The 20,877-nt window shown below is 45.3% G+C and overlaps 1 protein-coding gene across 2 annotated transcripts in view; it reads right to left on the minus strand.

Moving 5' to 3' along the window:
* The window catches only part of ptprn2 (protein tyrosine phosphatase receptor type N2), a 1,029,555-nt gene that overhangs the window by 512,422 nt on the left and 496,256 nt on the right, over positions 1-20,877 (minus strand). For both annotated transcript variants that reach the window (XM_078537232.1, XM_078537231.1), the window contains exon 11: positions 13,872-13,951. In XM_078537232.1, coding sequence (XP_078393358.1) covers positions 13,872-13,951 — 80 coding nt within the window. The remainder of the gene's footprint in view (positions 1-13,871; positions 13,952-20,877) is intronic.

Raw genomic sequence — 20,877 nt, forward strand, 5'->3', positions numbered from 1 at the left:
GTTGTCTCTTTGGACCTACTTGCCTCTTGCAAGCTGTTCTCACTTTAAATCTGTTTTCTGCAGCTTTTGTCTCTTTAAATCTGAAGTTTGGAGCCTTTCTCTCTGCCCTTCACTCTTAACTTCACTTAACAGGACCTTTTCCAGGTTCCTATCCTTCCTTTGGCTAGAAGGTCTTCCTCCTGTTTCCATCTCCTCTGGATTCTTGGTGTTTTTCTTTAGCCTGGGACTGGCTATCTGTCCCCTTTGCTCCAGTCTCTCTTTGGCAGCTATTTTCAACCAACTTTAGCTTAGAGCTGGCTATCTGCCCTTCTAGGCTGCTCCCTGGGAACTATCTTCAAAACCAGCTGAACTCCAACAGCTTCCAAAACAAATTGTTCTTTATAGCTTTTCTGTATGTGTCTATGGAAGGGACCTGCCTCTCTGGGCCCCTGTTGCTAGGCAACAGCCCAATTCTTCCAACCATGTTTGTTTACCTTAGCTGTGACAGTTGTAAAAACCTCATCAGATATGCAGGCACCTTTTTAAAGTGAAACTAAAACTCCATTTGACCTTTCTTGGCACACAGATACAGAAATACAAATCAAACTTAAACTTTAAAGTAAAGCTAAAGCTCATTCCTAATCCCTACAAATACCAATATAACAACTTATACCGCCTCTATTTCCTAACAGAGGGTAGAAAGTGAGGCCAACCAGACATCATTGGAATCATCGAGTCTAGAGGTAACAAAGGGTAAGCTGAAGCAGGGGCAGAGTTGGGTAATGTTACGATGAGGTGGAAATAGGAGGAATTAGTGATGGTGCCAATATGTGGTCGCAAGTTCACTTTGGGGTCAAATATGACACCAATGTTGTGAACATTCTGGCTCAGCCTCAGACAGTTTCCAGGAAGACGGATGGGGTCGGTGGCTAGGCAGTGGTGTTTGTGATGGGGACCAAAGACAATGGGTGGAATTTTATGGCCTGTCGCAGCGGGGGGGCAGGGCCATAAAATGCGACGAGCCGTTCAAAAGCCCATTGACTTCAGCAGGACTGTAAAATCCCAAAGGTGCAAAATTCCGCCCACTGGCTTTGGTCTTCCCAATATTTAGTTGGAGGAAAATTCTGCACATCCAATACTGGATATCAAATAAGCATTTTGACAATTTATAATGGAGTGGCCGAGAGAGATGGTGGTCAGGTATGGAGAGAGATGGTGGTACGATGTGGCATCAGTGTACATGTGGAAACTGATAATGCGTTTTTGAATAATGCTCCCAAGGATTATTGAGAAATAGAAGGGGTCTGCATGGGTGTGTGGCCGCAGAGCAGCCTGCAAGGTACCAGGCCTGTTCATGCTAACTAACGTACATATGCAGATGCACAAATGTTTAAATGAACCGTGCACTGAAGAAGAACTGGCTGTGCACAACAACTGAATTTTAAAAGGAACATTGGTCCAAGGATAGATCCTTCTACCTCAACTTCTCTTTCCCATCCTATTTCCGCATCCCTTGTTCCCCCTAGTTCCCCATGTGTGTAGAAGGACAGTTTGGGATGAAGGCACCAGTTTAAGTGTAAGGCTTTCTTTAAAACAATTTAAGATGAGGTAGATCGGTTGCATGGCCACCAGGAAGGAGGATTCTCGCCTGTGGTAGGGAAAGAGTTGTTAACAGCTCATGAAATTTTCTCCTTGCAAACTAGGAAGCTGTGTGTGGGTTTTTGCCTTGTCTGCCTGCAAATAGAATTATGGGCAGGATTTTCCCGTTGGCGAGCGGGGGGGCGGGGCCCGCTCACCGACACGTAAAATGATGTGGGATGATGTTGGGCGGAACTCCCAAAGTCACTGCGCCCCATTTAAATTTTCAGGTAAGTGGGGGCTCAGCAAAATCAGCTGTGCGCCCGCCGACCTGTCAATGGCCAATTGAGGCCATTGACAAAGTCATTAAACTAATTAATGGACATGCCTGTCCAACCTTAAGGTTGGCGGGCAGACCAGGAGCCCTGGCGGGCATTGGAAAAAGCATGAAACTTCATCCACGAGCGGGATGAGGTTTCTTGTAGGTTTAAAAAAATTTAATTAAAGTTTTAAAAAACGTTATGGACATGTCCCAACTCATGTGACAGTGTCACATGTGGGGAAATGTCAGGGAATTTTTTTTTTTGATTTTTAATATTTTTGACAGTAGAGCCGATCTCCCTGAGGCAGCACTTAGCCTCAGGGAAATGAGTGCGCTCTTTCATGCCCATGCGCGAAAGAGCACACTCTCGGCTGTGCGATCCCCCCCCCCCAACCGCCCGCACAGCACTGACGTCACGCTGGGCGGGCCTTAATTAGCCCGCCCACATAAAATGGCGGTGCGCCCCCGATCGGGGGTGCCGATCGGAGGTGCACCTTTGCGCGCCTGCACTTCAACATCCCCCCTCAACGGGGGGAAGTCCTGCCCTTTAAAATCTTACAGTACGTCAGAGAGGCCATTTAGCCCAAGATGCTTCTGCTGACTCTTTGAATGTGCTATTCAATTAGACCCCCAATCTGCACTGTATAACACTACAGGAAACTATGTGCAGAACCATCTTACATTCATTTATATTGCTGAGCCTGCTTTCAGTGCAGTTAGACAAAGCATCAGAAGAATCAATCAGACGGGAGGAGGATAAACAATGGGTTTCGGACTGTAAGAGGGTAGACAATGGTGTTCACCAAGGATCAGTGCTAGGAACACTGCTTTCTTGGTATAATGACTTGGATATTGGAATACAGAATAAAATTTCAAAATTTGCTGATGATACCAAACTTGAAGGTGCAGCAGGTAGTGAGATGATACCAATTGACTGTAACAGGACATAGATACGCTAGCAGATAACAGACGGGCCTGGGAGTCATGTGAATAGATCTTTGAAGGTGTCAGGGTACATTGAGAAAGCAATTAGAAAAGCAAATGTATTCATGGGCTTCATAAATACAGGTATGAGTACAAAAATGGGGAAGTTATGCTGAATCTTTATAAAGTTCTGGTTAGGCCACAACTAGAGTATTGCATCCAGTTCTGGTCACCGCACTTTAGGAAGGAAGTGAAAGCTCTTGAGAGGGTGCAGAGGCGATTTACCAGAATGGTTCGAGAGATGAGGGATTGTAGCTACAAGGTTAGATTGGAGAAGCTGGGGCTGTTCTCCTTGTAGCAGAACAGACTGAGGGGAGATTTGACTGATGTGTACAAGATTGTGACAGGTTTAGAACAGATAGGAAAATAAAAGCTGTTCCTGTTAGCTGATGGTACAAGGACTCGGGAACACAGATTAAGGTTTTGGGAAAGAGATGCAGGGGGAATGTGAGGAAGAACGCTTTTATGCTATGAGTGGTGGTGGCCTGGAACTCGCTGCCCAAGAGGGTAGTGGAAGCGGAAACAATCAATGATTTCAAAAGGAAATTGGATGGACACTTGAGGGAAAGGCCACTTGTGGTTAGGCCACAACTGGAATACTGCTTGCAGTTCTGGTCACCACATTATAGGAAGGACCCTGGAGAGGGTGCAGTGGAGATTTACCAGAATGCTGCCTGGGCTGGAGGGTCTGAGCTATGAGGAAAGATTGGATAGGCTAGGGTTGTTTTTCTTGGAGCAGCAAAGGTTGAGACGGGACCTGATAGAGGTGCAAAAGATTATGAGGGGCATAGATAGGGTGGATAGGAAGGCACTTTTTCCATTAGTAGAGGGGCCAATAACCAGGGGGGATAGATTTAAGGTAAGAGGTAAAAGGCTAAGAGGGGAGTTGAGGAGAATCTTTTTCACCCAGAGGGTGGTGGGAGTCTGGAATTCACTGCCTGAAAGGGTGGTTGAGTCAGAAACTCACGTAACATTTAAGAAATATTTAGACATTCACTTGTGTTGCCATAGCTTCCAGGGCTATGGGTCAAGTGCTAGAAAATGGGATTAGTGTTGTAAGATCTTTGTTGACCAGCGCGGACACAATGGGCTGAATGGCCTCCTTCTGTGCTGTAAACGTCTATGAGTCTATGAAATAAACTTGCAGGGCTACAGGATAGAGCAGGGAAATAAAACTTACTGGATTGCTCTATAGAAAGTCAGCATGGACCAAGTGGGTTGAAAAACTTCCTTCTGTGCTGTTATCCCCACATCAGCACATACAGACTAGGGGATCCCTGCAATCAACTGAGGGGTTTTAACTACAAAGCTTGATTGGAGAAGTTGGTGTTCTCCTTGGAGCAAAGGAGATTGAGGGGTGATCTGACAGAAGTCTGCAAGATTACAACAGGTTTCGACAAGGTAGATAAAGAAAGCTTTCCTAATAGCTGATTGTACAAGGACTAGAAGACACAAGAGATGGGAGGAAGAATTTTTTTTTGCAGCAATAGCAATGACCTAGAACTCGCTGCCTATAAGGGTGGTGGAAGAGGAGACAATGAATGTTCTCAGAAGGAAATTGAAAGGCAACTTGAATGAAATTAACCTGCAGGACTTACAGGGATAGAGCACTACAGAGAGCCAGCATGGACACGATGAGCTGAATGGCCTCCTTCCGGTCCATAATGATTCTGTAACCACACAAGAAAGTTACAGCCAATGCTATTCAGGCACAGAATGAGAGTAGAGGACTAGCCCTCATTTTCAGGCACTAAATGCAGGACAATCTTTTTGATAAACTAGTTCTTGAGATTTTTGATGTCGCTGGCAAGGCTGGCATTTATGGTCATCCCTGAAAAGGTAGTGGTGGGTTTTCTTGAATGTTTGCAGTCCATGTGGTAAAAGTGCTCTCACAACATCATTAGGTGCTGCGGCGGGTGAGGCTGGGAAGATGGAGTTGGGTAAGGGTTTACAGGACTTTCAACAAGCACTGGATGATATTTCCTTGGAGTGGATGATATTTCTTTGCATTTGCACCCCTTGTCTTTCCTGGGGGCTGTGGTCATTGGCACAGGAGTTACAGCCAATGGAGGCTTGGTGACCAAGGATATTGATGGCTGGGTGCTCGGCAATAGTGATGCCATTGAATGTTAAAGGGGAATGGTCAGATTCCTTCTTGAGGAACTTTCAATTTCCTTTTGAGAACATTCATTGTCTCCTCTTCCACCACCCTTATAGGCAGCAAGTTCTAGGTCATTGCTATTGCTGCATAAAAAAATTCTTCCTCCCATCTCTTGTATCTTCTAGTCCTTGTACAATCAGCTATTGGGAAAGCTTTCTTTATCTACCTTGTTGAAATCTTCTTGAGGAGGTAGTCATTGCCTGAAAATAATGCAAGTGCTACTTGCCAAGCTGGGATGTTCAAGACATTGGTGGATGAGATCATAAACTATTTTGCTTTCTGATGTTTTGCAAATAGAATTTAATATTTGTGTGATCACCAGTGGATAGCCCCATTTCTGATAAAGCAGTTGATGGTAGCTAGGCTAGAGTGATACCCTGAAAACTCCTGCAACATTGCCTGGGGCTGGGTTAACCATCTTCCTTTGTGCCAGATATGACTAAGGACACTGGGAGACCTTTTCCTCGGGTCCCCATTGACTTCAATTTTACTAGGAGTCCATGCTTTTATTAGTCTTTAGGATGTGAGTGTCTCTGGCAGGCTGGCAGCATTTATTGCCATCCCTAATTGCCCTTGAGAAGGTACTGGTGAACTGCTTTTTTGAACTACTATAGACCATTTGGTCTAGGTGCACCCAGCGAGGGAGCTCCAGAATTTTGACCCAGCAACAATGAAGGAACGATGATATGGCTCCAAGTCAGGATGGTGTGTGGCTTGGAGGAGAACTTGCTGACCTGCTGCCTTTGTCCTTTTGGTGGTAGAGGTCAGGTGTTTGAAAGGCCTTGCCAGGTTGCTGCAGTGCATCTTGTAGATGGCACACACTATCACTATGAATCAGAGGTGCAGGGAGCGAATGTTTAAGGTGGTTAATGGGGTGCCAATCAAGCGAGCAGCTTCGTCTTGGATGGTGTTCCCTTTTTGAGTACTGCTGGAGCTGCACTTATCCAGGCGAGTGCAGTACATTCTATCACACTCATGACTTGTGCCTTGTAGATGGTGGACATTGATGCCGTTAAATGCTGCCTTAATGTCGAGAGCAGTTTCCTCTGCTCTGGAATTTTGTTCTTCTGCCCGCGTTTGAACCAAGTCTCTAATGAAGTCCGAGCTAAGTGATCCTGATGGAGTGCAAACTTTGCATCGGTGAGCAGGTGCTGGTGAGCGCTGCTTGGTGACATTGTTAACCACTACTTCCATCACAACACTGACGTGGGAGTAGGATGACAAGGCAGTAAAATTGGCTGGATTTGGGTTTGACCTGCTTTTTGTGGACTGGACATATCTGGGCAATTTTCCATATTGTTGGGTATATGCCAATGTTGTAGCTGCACTGGAACATATTGCACGTGCCAGCAGTCCAACAGCCAGCATGCTCTCAGGCTAAGCCTTTCTGGTCCAGTAAATTAAGTCATTTTTTAGACATGGATAGAATTGGCTGAAGAGCGGCATCTGTGATAGGGGGAGGAAATGGAGTGGGGCCTACAGAAGAGGCCAAGAAGAATCAGCCACTTAGTATTGAATCAACTACCAGTTGTCACTGTACTCAAGCAGTTTTGTGGGGCATGACTAGTCAGAGTGCAAAAACGTAAAGTCAAAACTTGAAGGTATATTTCTCTCAATTGCTTCAAATTGAAAAATACATATTGATCTAGCCCTGGATTATAATTATGCTTCCCTCTTAATTTCTCCGATGCAATACACTACATCCTAGCCCAGGGGCCACCTACTCCAAAGCTCCTGTCCTATGCCACCAATACAGAACCTGCAAACTAACCTGGAGTCCTTCACTCATCACTTATTATTGCCATCCAGGGCAAAGTTCCTGACCACTGTTCCTGATGACTTGGCAGGAAATTAGGAAAATACTACACCATGTGGGGAATCAGGTGTCAATTTGTTCCTGACACTGAACTTGTACATTAATGCACTATGCTATCAGGCAGCCAAATTAAAGTTGAAACATTTTGCCCATCTTAAGACAATTTATTGAGCTTTTGAATTGAAGGGGAGAATTCTCCTGCGATCGGCTGAGTGTCGCAATTTTACGTGGGCGGGCCAATTAAGGCCCGCCCAGCATGACGCGTGCCTGGAAGCCCTGAGTACTCCCTGTGCGGGCGGGGGGGTTTGCCTGAGTCAGGGCCTGTGCACGAAAGAGAGCAGAAATCTCCCTGAAGCACAGAGCTGCCTCAGGGAGATTAGTTCAAGTTCAAAAAAATTTAATAAAGGAAAAAAATTTTTTTAAGACATGTCTCTTCGTGTGAAACTGTCACATGAGCTGGGACATGTCTATTCATTTTATTAAAATTTTTTACAAGACTTTAAAAACCTTCATGAAATCTCATCCCACCCGTGGATGAGGTTTCATGATAAATGCGACGGCCGCTTGGGCTCTTCGCCTGCCCGCCAACCTTAAGGTTGGACAGGCAGCTCCATTAATTGTTTCAATTCAAATAGTTAACTGGCCTTAATATGCCTTTGACAGTTCGGTGGGCGCGCATCCGAATTGGCTGTGTGCCCGCCGAACTGAAAATCTGTATGATGTGTGGTGATGTTGGGACGCACGCCCGATGTCACCGCGTGTCATTTTACGCCTCAGCAAGTGGGCCCCGCCCCCACTCGCCGAGCCGAAGATTCCGCCCAAAGTGTAAAAGGGGTAGAAAATATTTCAATATGAAAATAATTTTTAAGAGACCCAATTGTTGCTTCATTTCCTGCTTTCCAATGAAGAACAGCTGATTAAAGCGGAACCAACCAGCAGTTTCTACCTCCACACCCCTTTGTCTCTCTATTGATCTGTGGCTCGGGTTCCATCGCACACTGCATTCCTCTGACAGCTCATGACCAGCGAGTAACTGCTCTCCCACTTTTTGACCAGCAACTTTTCTTTCTCATCTGCCTGAATGAGTCACCACTGTCTAAACCCACCAATTGAGAAAATGTCAACAATCATCAACTACAGAGTATGTGCCGTAATGATTTTGCTTGATGCACACAAGAAAATGCTACAGATCCCAGTCAGTACTTTTGTATTAAATCTTTTCTTGGATGCATTCCAGTTGCCCATTCCTCTGAACTCTAATCTGCCTTGCAAATTGTGAATTGAATGCACAGGCGAACAGCAGATAATAATCAGGTACATCCACAGATCAGACGTCACCTTCCTATCAGCAAGGATGCTAAGTGTGATGCTGCATGTTTACCCATCGCCACTGCTCTCAGTGCAAAGGTTGTACTTTAACCTCTTCCCAGCTCTAAATGCATTGCATTACATTCCATCAGGGCACCCGAGACAGATAAACTACAGCAAGGAACCCAATTCTGTCCCCCACTCTTCCCCACCACCTCCTCCATTCAGATTTTGCTCAGGTCACAGGCTGCTGTGGAAAAATCTCATTACCAAACCATGCAATCCTCCTGCCAAAGGCTCAAGATCCTGTGCATTTAAAATTTAAGGGGGACGTATTAGAAAAGGAATTGTTCACTTTGGAATATAAATGCAGGAGCAGTCTCCTTGCTGCTTCCAATAGCACTAAATGTCATCCCTACGGCGAAAAAAAGCTGATCATTGTTCAAAGCCAAGGTATGAAAGAGGAAAGACAGTTCTGGTTTGACAGTTGTCAGGGTGCAAGTGCCATTGTGAATTCCTTGACTTCCTCGACTGATCCAAAGGTAATAAAATCTGAAAGCAAAAAGTTATTGAACATCAAAGGAACTACAACTTGAGATCATCTGCCAATAAAGCGCATCTGTGGTGCTATCGAGGGCAAACATCAACTTAGAATTCAATCTAATCTGTCCAAATATCACAACTGACTGAATAGTAGGTGGAAAGGCCTCTGCTCCAAGTCTTCATAGGAACAAGTTATTCCAGAAGCATTTGATGTGCAAATGTATACCACAACGCACATGCTTTTCATTAATATCATTTGTTCATTATTATTATTTGTTTATGCTATGTGAGTGGCACTGGCAAGGTGGCATTTGTTGCCCAACCTTAATTGCTCCGGGAAAGCATTTGTGAGTGTTCTCCTTAAGTCGCAGTTCTTATTCTGACGGGCCTCCCAGGATGCTGTCTAGCCTCAGTTTCACTTGAAGCTTTGGCGTACATTTAGAATTTTATTGCATGAATTCACCGGCCATGTAGGTTCCACAGCATCTACCAGAGTCCAGCTGGCAGTATCCGACAGAGCCCATAGAATTGTCAGGTTGGTATTGAATACCCTGATTCTTTTCCAAGCATGAATTTCAGCTTGTTTTTATTACTGTAACAATCACATACAGGGTCAAACATAACTCCCCAAAATTCTATCCAATCACATGCCCATCCAGGACATAAGAATTTCACGAACCTCATGTAAGAGGGGGGAGGGGTGGGGGGGGGGGGTCATCATTGCAAAGATTCTATCCTACAAAATCCTCGCTGTTGTAATTTGGACAACCACATTCCCTCAATGTTCCTACTCATTACATTCAGAAAAACGGGAGGCTTATGGGGGGGGTAGAGGCAGTGCAAGAAGAGCCAGGCAGTTGCAATCTGTTAAGGGTCTAAGTTATGGGAAAAGAACTGGAGATATCTGTTATTTTCACACCATAAAGGAGGTTCTGCAAGTTGATCTTATAGAGGTCTTGTTAAAGAAAATTAAATTATGGGCAGGATTTTCCCCTCATTGGGCGGGCGAGGCAGACGGGCCCGGGAATGGCCACAAGACTGACCGCCACCCGCAACTGAGCTCTGACCGTGATTTCACGCTGGCTGACCAATTAGCGGCCAGCCAGCGTGAAACACGCACTAAGAGCCCCTGCTGGGGGGGGGGGGGGGGGGAGGATCACGAGCGCTGAAGTGTGCGCATGTGGGGGGATGTGCACTGAAAGCACCCTGAAGGCACGGAGCTGCCTCAGTGAGCTGAGGGATTTTACATACAAAAATAAAGATTTTACAAATGATATAAACATGTCCCCACATGTGACTCAGTCACATGAAGAGGGGCATGTAAAAAAGGATGTTAAATTTTTTTTTTACTGTTTTTTAAGTGACTGTTGGAAACCTCATCCCGCCCGTGGATAAGATTTCGTGAAAAACGCAAAGGCTGCCTGGCCTATTTGCCTGCCCGCCAACCGAACAGTTGAGCAGGCAGTGAAAAATGCAACTTAACTAATTGCTTAAGGGCCTTAATAGGCCTCGTGATTGTCGGCGGGCACGCTCTGCCTCTCGCGCATGCCCGCAGACTGAAAGATCGCGAGAGTAGGCAATGACGTCGGGGTACTCGGCCGACGTCATCGCGCACTATTTCACTCCTGTCCGGGTGGGGCGGACGAAAAATTCTGCCCCACGAGCATTACTTTAAATTCGATTGTGGGAATTTAACAAGGGGTCATGGGGTACCAAATTGGCCACACCGATTAAAGGAACGTTGGGACTGCTATCAGGAAATCCTTCACAGAGTGATCAACAGGTGGAATAAACCGTTGGTGAAGTAGTGGAGGTAAAAAGCCTGGAATTGATGAACGAACAATTGGATGCTAAAGAAATCTAGGGTGCCTTCTGAGTAGACCAACTCAAATGGGAAAAATGACTTTCCTCATCCACAATTATCTTGTGAACCCAAATAGGGATGTGATTTCTAGTGTTATACATGAGAATCTAAAGTGATCAAAGCTCTTTCAGATGATATTTATATTCTTTATATGTAAGAAGCAGGGACATTTTGTTGGCTGCATAACTAGTTCAGGAATTGTATCAAAATGACAGTAGTTGACATGAAATACTACCCACAGCAACATTAAATTATCTAAAAGTTTCCTCTGCTCAGTGCTTCCACTGAAGTGAAGTGTCTAGCCTACACTATCTGCTCAAGTCATTGCAGTAATGTCTGAGACCCTGATCGTCTGACTCAGTGGCAGGGTTGTTACCATTGAGGCAAAGCCGAAGCACAAGGTGTGCAAGTGATAAGTTGAAGGTGTGCTTTTGCCTTGGTGGATCTTTTTGTATCAGCATAAGCAAGAGGTGAGGCCTCAGCCAGATTCAGAAATGAATTGTTGGCTGACCAGTTGGATCTAAACACTAAGAGTAATTATGCTGTTCTAAGCAGAAGCTCAGAGAAACCAAAGGAGCAGCAAGTAGAGAAAGGATTAAATTACCCAAACCTGACCTAAGCAACTAGAGCTTGGAGAAATGATTGGTGCAGTCCGCCTACTGAGAATTTCACAGAATAAAACTGTAACCATCCAGCAAAACTGGCAATTCTTTTTACTAGGAACTAGCAGAGGGAGTTGTGGCTAAACTGCCAGCCAACCAAATCATGGAATATAATGCATACTTGAGCAGAAACAAAGCTTGCTTCCTTTATAATTTCATGGTAGTTAACCTGTTCCTTAGGTCTAAAGTGAGCCGAGAGTTGGTTATAGAACAGAGCATCTTTGAGTGCAATGACTGAAACCCAATGGTTTGTAATGAAGATCTGATATAATTTAGCGAATCATGACTTGTTTTTCAAGTACAAACCAAAAGAACATTGTACCAATGGATATTAGAGATTTGAACTGAATAAATGAAACAATTCTGGACATTTTTAGAAGCACCTGCGAAGAATGATGACCATTTGGTGCAGCAAGAGCCTAATAACCTGCTGCCATAAATTAAATCAGGAGGTAACAAGTCCCAGAGATAGCACCTTTGTTACACATAAATATGATTAAGTAAGTTATAAGGTACCTTTGTATAAATAGTTTGCAACCTATGATAAAAATGTAATCGGCTACGTTCAGAAATGTGAACAGCCAACTTACTTTGCTCCAGAGGGCATGGGGAGCCATGGATGCTTGAGTGCTGTAAATTACCACTGGATTCAGTGTCTCAACTTCTGGACAAAATTTCACAGAGAATGTTGTTTCACAAAGGTGACAGTGGCATCACAAAGCCAGTGCACAAGGACAGAATATTATCATCAGGAAGCCAGTACACAATGATAGATATTATTCAGAAGACAGTACAAAGAGACATACTACATTTCCACATTTGAAAAAGGCTAATACAGTTTCTTACAACTCCAACTATTCTGACTGTCTCATCCACGGCAGCAAACGCATACTGCATATAGACAATCTATCGGTGATAGCACAAATAATAAGATCCTCCAATTATTGATATTACGATTCTCATTTGGTTTTTCAAGTAAATGTTTATAAATTCCAACAAATACCTTTCTTTGGCACAGGCCGAAATTATTAATAGAACTCACAAGAGCACTGCCAGTTGTTGAAAACACCTGACTTTCATTTTCATTGTAATCACAGGAAATGTGAATCAGGCAGTTTCTAGTTAGAACCACAGAACCATAGAAAAGTTACAGCACAGAAGGAGGTCATTCGGCCCATCTTGTCCATGCCAGCCTGAGGACACCCAGGTGCCCTTTCTAATCCCACCTTCCTGCACCCGGCCTATAGCCCTGCAGCTTACAGCACTTTAGGTGCAGATCCAGGTGCTTTTTAAAAGAGTTTAAAGTTTCTGCCTCTACCACCAACTTGGGCAGTGAATTCCAGACACCCACTACCCTCTGCATAAAAAAGTTCTTCCTCATGTCCCCCCTACACCTTCTGCCACTTATCTTGAATCTATGTCCCCTGATTCTAGAATTCTCCATCAAGGGAAACAATTTTATCTTGTCCACTCTATCTATTCCCCTCATAATTTTGTACACTGAATATTTACCCCAAAATATCAACTTCAAAACAGCACCCTGCGGCTAGTAAACACCTTCTACGGTTTTCCGCTTACTAGGAATAATGCTCATCGTATTTTGAATCACACATTCTGATTGTACACAGTCTCAATCAGAAACCATGGCAGCGGCATGAGGTCCAATTCATTACTGCCATCTTCAGAAAAAAATAAAGCTGAGATGAAAGTCTTTATAGAGAAGAAAAAAATATTAAAGGGTTCAGGGAAAGAACAGGAAAATTGGATTTGCTCCGGTGAAGCAGTTAGTACTAGAGCAGGAATACATACAGACACCTTTTGTACAAAAGCTTTTATGACTCAATGAGAAAAGTTAAGTGAAGCAGATGACACAGTCCTGGCTGTACAATGACTCCAAGAATATTATGCTGCTGATCTTTGCCGATAGCGAGGATTGTTTCAGCTGCATATTTGATGTTCCTCTGGTCTCTTTTTCTGTGTGCAATTCTTAGGACTTTTATACCATTAGTCTGTCCTTACCTCCCTTAACAGCCATTCAGTGCTTTGATTTGAAGCTACACAAGAAATAAATCTTTAGTCTTTTAGAATGTCCATTTGTAACGTGGATTTCAAATGCCTTCTGTTAATGGTTCAGCACTTTCTGATAATATCATGGCAAGTCCATTATCCATCGTTATCTTACTCTAGGTAACCCATCCTCTAGCCCACTCGAACGGACTTTCTCCAGCAAAACATTTAGTCCCCGTACCACTAGATCTCAGCTTCAGATAGATGCTGCTCATTCAAATGGCCCTGTCAGTATTTACCAATGAGGTAAACTCCGTCTCTAAAATTGACTTTTCTTTCCACTAAAACATCTTCATATCCTTTTTAATTTTTCTCTAAGTGTGATGCATGGAGACAGTCCCTTTCACAATTCCGCACCATGCTCACATCTCTTAATATAAAGCCAACCCCTCTACTAACAATTGAGTCACTGGTCATTTTAATTGACTCTGCAATGTTACACTTCAATTTCCCATCTGTGTCACTGTCCTTGCAACCGGCTTTTATTAAATGTGTGTGTGTGTGTGTGTGCGTTCACATGCATGTGCACACAGTGGGATTCTTTTTGCAATATATCAATGCAAAGTAAAAGCAATATTCATTCCTACCTGCTACGTTCACCACGTCAGCCGTTGACACATTTTGACCATTGACTTTAACTTGGAAGATCACAGCTGGTCCAATCATACTGAAAGATAATTAAAATTGATGAGGGGCTTTAGAGCAGATTCCACGTGTATGCAATGGCAGTTTGATTCTTTATATAGAAATTAACTGGAGGGAACAAAACAACAACATTAATAACTTTTATTTATATAGCATCTTTAACACAGTAAAATATCTCACAGGAGCGTTAACAAACAAAATTTGACACTGAGGCGCATGAGGGGATATTAGGACAGATAACCAAAATCTTAAGTCATAGAGGCAGGTTTTAAGGAGTGCCTTAAAGGAGGGAAGACAGCAAGAGGGGCGCAGATGTTTAGGGAGGGATTTCCAGAGCTTAGGGCCTTGATGGCTGAAGGCCGACCGCAAATGGTGGAGTGATTAATATCAGGGACTCTCAAGAGGTCAGAATTGCAAGATTGCAGATATCTCGGAAGGCTGTAGCGCTAATGTTGATCAGTGAGCACTGGGATGATAGGCGATTTGTGCAAGTTAGGATACCGGCATTGGAGTTTTGGATGATCCCAATGTTTACAGAGAGTAGAATATGGAGGGGTCCAGCCAGAAGTACATTAGAATAGTCAAGTCTGGAGGTAATAAAGGCATGGATGAGGATTTCAGCAGCAGATGAGCTGAAACAAGGATGCAGTCGGGTGACATTATGGAGGTGGAAATAGGCGGTCTTAGTAGTTGGCGTGCAAAAGTGGTCAGAAATTCACCTTGTGGTCCAATGTGACACCAGGTTGTGAACAGTCTGGATCAGACTCAGAAAGTTGCCAGGGAGAGGGGTAGAATCAGTGGCTCAGGAAAGGAGCTTGTGGTGGGGATCGAAGTCAATAATGACTTCTGTCTTCCCAATATTTAAATATTCTAAGTAACTCAATCAACATTTTTATATGATTATCATTTTTAATCCTGAACTGCTCATACTTCATTTGGTGCCAGGAGAGTTACATGTTAGTACTTCAGTCAGATTTAATTTATTATTCAGCTAAACATTTCCCCACCCACCCCATTTTGCTCCTCTTGTTTCCCCCCAATCTCTCTGAAGGTTCTCCATATAGTCTTGCCTCATGCCCAAAAGACTACTTTTCCAAAGAAAGTTAATGGTCAAGCTTTCTCCTATTCTCATTGGGCACACAGGCAGAAAAAAAAGACTTGTATTTATATAGCGCCTCTCATGACCTCAAAACATCTCAAAGTGCTTTACAGCCAATGAAGTATTTTTGAGGTGTAGTCACTATTGTAAGTAGGAAATACGGCAACTTGCCAATTGGTACACAGGAGTATCCCACAAATACCAAAGTGATAACAATCAGATAATCTGTTGGTAGAGGGATAAATAATGTTTAGGACACAATGAAGGACTCCCCAACCTACTTCAAAATAATGCCAGTGGATCTTTTACATCCACCTGAGAGGGCAGAAGCGATCTTCAGTTTAACCAAAAGACATGCAGAACTCCCTCAGTACTGCACTGGAGTACAGGACTAGATTTTGTGCTAAAGTCACTGGAGTGAGGCTTATTCCCACAACCTTCTGATTCAGAGGCAAGAGTTTTACCACTTAGTTAGTGAGAGAAGGGTTGTGATCAAGCCTGGTCCTATTATTACTGAGCGCCATAGAAGTCACTGGATAACAATGAGCAGCAGGAAACACAGCTGACCTGTCACAGGTTGAAGGCCAAAAGTAACTTGTATACATGGAATACTTTTAATGTCAGCAATGGGAAGGTTCAATTTGATATGAAATAAACCAAAAAGGCCATAAATGAATTTATTTAAAACATGAGCAAATTGTTCAAAGCGTTGCTCATGGTCAGTTGATGAATATAATTGTTTTGTGTATAAGGTGACCACAGAGTTGGAAGAGACACCTCAGAAACTTGATCCGCAAAGTAATGGAGCCTGCAACTACAGTCGGCCTAACGAAAGTGAATGGGAAGTGCTGCTATGGCAACTGAAACGGTAAAAAACCTTAAAAGAAAAGCATGACTGGAAAACCCTTACAACAGGAAATGAACAGAAAGAGTTGTGGGGAGAGGTGGAGTCTTATCCTAAAGAAGGGCAGGTTGGACCTGATTGGGGGGGGCGTTAAAATTTAAAGAATCTATTTTCCAACCTGAACCCACATGCATCTGGCTTTAACTGAGGCTGAAGATGACTGGGCGATTAACTCGATGGGATGCAGGGTGGAACTTTAAAGCTGATAATGACTCCAAGGCCTGAATTTTACCTCTGGCGGGCGCACCCAATCTGTGGGCCTGGGGGTGGTCAGGAAACAGGCCCCCACCCCCAACCCCCGCCACCGAAATCGGCAGCTGACCACGATTTCACGCTGGCCGGCCAATTAACGGCCCGCTAATGTGAAACGCGCGCTGAAAAGCACAGCGCTGCCGGGGTGGGGGTGGAAAGAGGGCGGGCCATGACATTTCCACGGGCGTGGGTGAATGCTGCGAGAAAGCTCCCTGAAGGCAGACAGCCCCAGGGAGCTGCAGGCCTGAAAAAGCGAGAAATAAAGGTTTTAAAAGCGGAATAGAAGCGTTCACGCATCATAATCAATTACCTGAAAATGGAGCCGATAAAAATGTCGTCCACAGATATTTATTTCAATTTTATTTCATCACGGGAACTTCATCGCCCCCTGGGATGAGGTTTGATGAAAAATGCAAAGGCCACCTGGCCGGTTCGCCCGTCCGCCAACCGTAAGGTTAGATGGGCGACGTAAAATCGGAGTCAACTGCGTTGTTAATGGGCTTAATTGCCCTCTTCATTGTCAGCTTCCGACTTTTGCTCGCGCCCGCCGAGTGAAATATCGCGCAAGCACAGGATGACGTCGGGACACTCGCCCAACGTCTTCTCGTGCGATTTTACGCCCGATAGGGTCAGGCATGCACCCGCCCACCCAGGGTAAAATTCTGCCCTGTCTCATTCTCATCCAGTTTTTCAACTTTAACTCTGGCCATCCAGCTTTCCCCAGGAAGCCCAGCAACTTCATTGAGGTGACCACCTGATGGACTCAGGGAGTTAGTGCCTTTACATTTACATTCTGGATCTAGGTGACTGCCCGAGGAGTCTTTGCAACCAAGCAACACCCCCCCCCCCCCCCCCCCACCCCAACACTGCCCATCCCTCTGTGGACTTACCTGCTCCTCTGACCTTCACTGATCAATCAGAAACAAAGAGAATGGGCGGAATCGTCCCACATTTGCACTAAGTGCAGTAGCGGGTAGGAAAAAGGATGTTTTACCCACTGGCAGCAATGGCAGGTTTTCGCACTCTCTCGTCCCAATCCCGCCTCATCAGCCATGCATTCCCAGGAAACATGCCGTTTCCCTGGTGGGCAGCCATTGATTCACGAACCGTGCCATCACCTCTCCACTTCCTTATGCCAGGCATCATATTTAAAGTGCTGTTGCGCACAAACCTCTCAGTGCTTCCAGCTCACAGCTGCTGCACAGAAGACATGGCCCCAAAAGGCAGGACGACTGCAGCCCCCTGATTCAATGACGCATCCCTAAAACACCTTTTGGGTGCTGTGGAGACCCGCCATGATGTCCTCTAACCCTGCCCTGGGTGAAGACCAGCAAGCAAGGTCACCAATCCAGCATGGGAGGCGATGGCAGTGATGGTCAGCGCCAATGCCCTGCAAAAGATGGCAGCCACCCAGTGCAGAAAGAGGATGAATTATCTCATCCGTTCTGCCAGGGTAAGTCACTCTTCTCATCACTCTCAACTCACACACTCACAAACCCGTTACACAACCACAGGGATCTCACACCTCAAGGGACAACACCACTAACTCTCCCACACACCCTCACATCTCCATCAGGCTCATATCCTCTGGAGCTCGCATCCTCATTCTGTCCATGGCTACGCTCACCACACAAGCATTCCATGCAGTGCCATGTGTCCTGCTCACACCCTCTCCATCTGTTTTCATGCAGGAGATGCTGGCTCACATCAGCAGGGAGAGGTGCCAGACTGGGGTTGGAGTGACCCATGTTAGGCCCCTCACTCACTTTGAGGAGCATGCCATCGTGCTGATTGGTGAGGATGTGGACCCTGCCTGCAGCGATGGTGAGGTTGGCAGCGAACACCCATGTAAGGATCCTGCACCATATCATCTCTCTCTCAGTGCAACTGTGAGTGCTCTCTCTCCTGTTTTTGACTCTGCTGCCATGCACTAATTATCTCTACTTTAGTTCACAGGGAGCTCTGCCAAGCGACCGACCCCCTCAGCCAGCCAGTCCCTCAGCTCCATTCATGTCCTCACCTTTAGCCAATAGGACACCTCCACCATTGAAGGACTGGAAATGTGACTGGAAGACCCATCACAGCACTTACCCACACCCTGCACCGGTGCCGAGCTACACACCTCGATGAGACCTAGATCTAGAGCAGGCTCGGGATCATAATGGTGGTCACCGCACAGACACATGCCTGCAGCAGGAAGAGGCAGGTTCAGCCGAGCTCCGTGGCACTCAGAGGACTGCTGGGAGAGAGGCATCTGTGAGGTCTGAGTCAGATGACGAGGGTCTGGATTCGGCCTTACAACTCATCATGTCGGCAGAAGGTGGGGGAACATCACGCAGAGGTGCTGAATGCCCTCAACAGAGTGGCATGCCAAAAGAGTGCATCCACCTGCTCTCTGATGAAGTGCTGCCCACTGAAGTGTTTTAAGGTCTCTATGGGAAGGATGGCGGACGCCATGGAGACCCTGGTCCAGCAAAACACGGAGATATACGCAGACCTACACTCCATCACAGTAGCCATGGGTGAGTTCCTGCAGTGGCAATGCGAGAGGGAAATGGGGCATCTAGACATCCCTCCAGGTGCTCCTTCCCCTCAAGGATTCAGACCGAGGCCCTCTGGCACCTGATATTATGACACAGCTGATGAATTGTTCAAATCCCAGAGGGAAACTTGAAACAACTGTCATAACCCATTTTTTCAATTTGTATGTTTCGAGATGCAGGCTTTGAATTCAGTAGTAATAAGACCACCGAGTCTCAAGAGGTTTTTTAATAAAGCTAAACTAAACATTTATTAATACAAGAAAGATTGTAAACATATACATACATCTACAAAATTACTATAATAACTACAAAAATCCCCTAATTAATCTGACTCTCAATTACACCCCTGTTAAGGCAACAGCAAATCTTATAGATTTAAAGAGACACCTGCCAAAGCACACCCTGGACAGTCGCGTTCAAAATGAGTTTCTTTCAGCTCCAGGTCCTTGCAGACAGCAGCTTGAGGCTTCTCACATTTGTCGGATCTTAAAATGCCTCTGCCTTACACACAACCTCCTTTATCCTTGATATATATCTTTCTCCTTGAATGTAAATTTTCTATTGTATCACTAGGCTTTTAACTTTACTTCTTCCAACAATAACATCCTTTCATCCCACCAATTTTATTAGTAAGCTGAAAAAAATAAACACATTGCTTGGTGTCTTCTAGATTGGTGCAATATTTCACCCATTCTTTTGAATGGTTTATTTAAAAATGCAAATTGCCCCTATGTTTCCAAACTTCCCCGTGTTTATCTAATTACCATTTCAAACCTACTTCTTTCTATACATCAAAGCCGCTAGACCAGCTGGCTTTAATCCAATTAAGACACACACACACATACACACACCTAGACACAGACACCGCTACACTCTATTTTAACAAATAATTTCCAATAACATTATAGACATTAATATCTCTTCATGACACCCGAAGGGGGGAGGAGCGGCAGCGGGACACCCCTGGGTCATCCACTCAGGAATCTCAGAGGCTGTCCTCTCCCTCAGGGGTCCCTTTGCTTGTGACACCCCCCCCCCCCCCCCACCCCCCAAGCTCATCCACTGTCACCACAGAGGAAGCAGCTGGCCCACAGGAGGACAGCGAAAGCAAGCCAGGGCCCCCAAGGCCTTGGCTCTCCAGAGGACCCACACCGCAGTCACCAGAGGCAACAGGGCCAACCATTACACAAGCTGTCTACAGCCCTGCTGTGGATGTCAGGGCAGCACCTAGAAGAAGTGGTAAGCTTAGAAAAGTTAAGAATTTTTGATCACAGTGGCTGCATGAGTGAAAACATTTTGTCACTTTATAATCTGAATATATACTCACTTTCACTGAATAATGTGTAATGGTATCTTCCAGCTTCATTTACAGGCTTTGCGAGTGCTCCCCCTGCATCCCCCCCTGCACACAGCTGACTCACAAGTGATTCTGGAGGAGAAGAGTGTGTGTGTGTGCGGCAGGGCCTTTCAGAGCCTCGTGCAGACATGTTCCCACGCACGCGATCCTTCCTCCATCACGCTCATCTCAATATTCCATGCATTTTCAATGCTGCCTGCTGGGGTTCAGTTTCAGTTGTCCTTCTGAGCTGACCTGCATCTCCACCCACCCACTGATCACACTCCCGTACAGCATCTGTTCCCGCCAAACACGAGGCTCCTTTCAGGTTCGATTTTTCAAGATGGTACTGGTGAAGTATGCCTTTAAAAGACATGCACCTGGCGACCTGAGCTTCGAGGGGAACTTGGAGTTGAGTGCACACATCTTTGCACAGTGCTCATGAGCATTGCCCATAGGACATCAAGGAAGAGGTGCAGCACATTCACAGGGGGCACAGGCAAGTCGCATTTTCTCGGTTGGCTTTCAGTTCAGTGCTGGGGCATGGGCTCCAGTGCGGATCAGGCTGGTGGGAGGAAGTACATGAGCGCATGCTGGAGGTCGGGGTGGAAAGTTGGGGGGGGGTGGTGAGGAAAGCTGCTACACACTTGGAAAAGCTGGTCAGAAGTGAGCATCCCTCCACAGCTGAGACTGTTCAGCTGCAGCTCCACTGGCATGCTTGGAGTCGGGCCTCTGAACCTTTTCTGCCCACTCAAGCAACGCAAAAGCATGAAAGTGCCACAAAATGCTCCAGAACTTTTCACCCCTCGAGGGT

Source organism: Cetorhinus maximus, chromosome 3 (assembly GCF_964194155.1).
Source record: "Cetorhinus maximus chromosome 3, sCetMax3.hap1.1, whole genome shotgun sequence".
Lineage (NCBI taxonomy): Eukaryota > Metazoa > Chordata > Chondrichthyes > Lamniformes > Cetorhinidae > Cetorhinus > Cetorhinus maximus.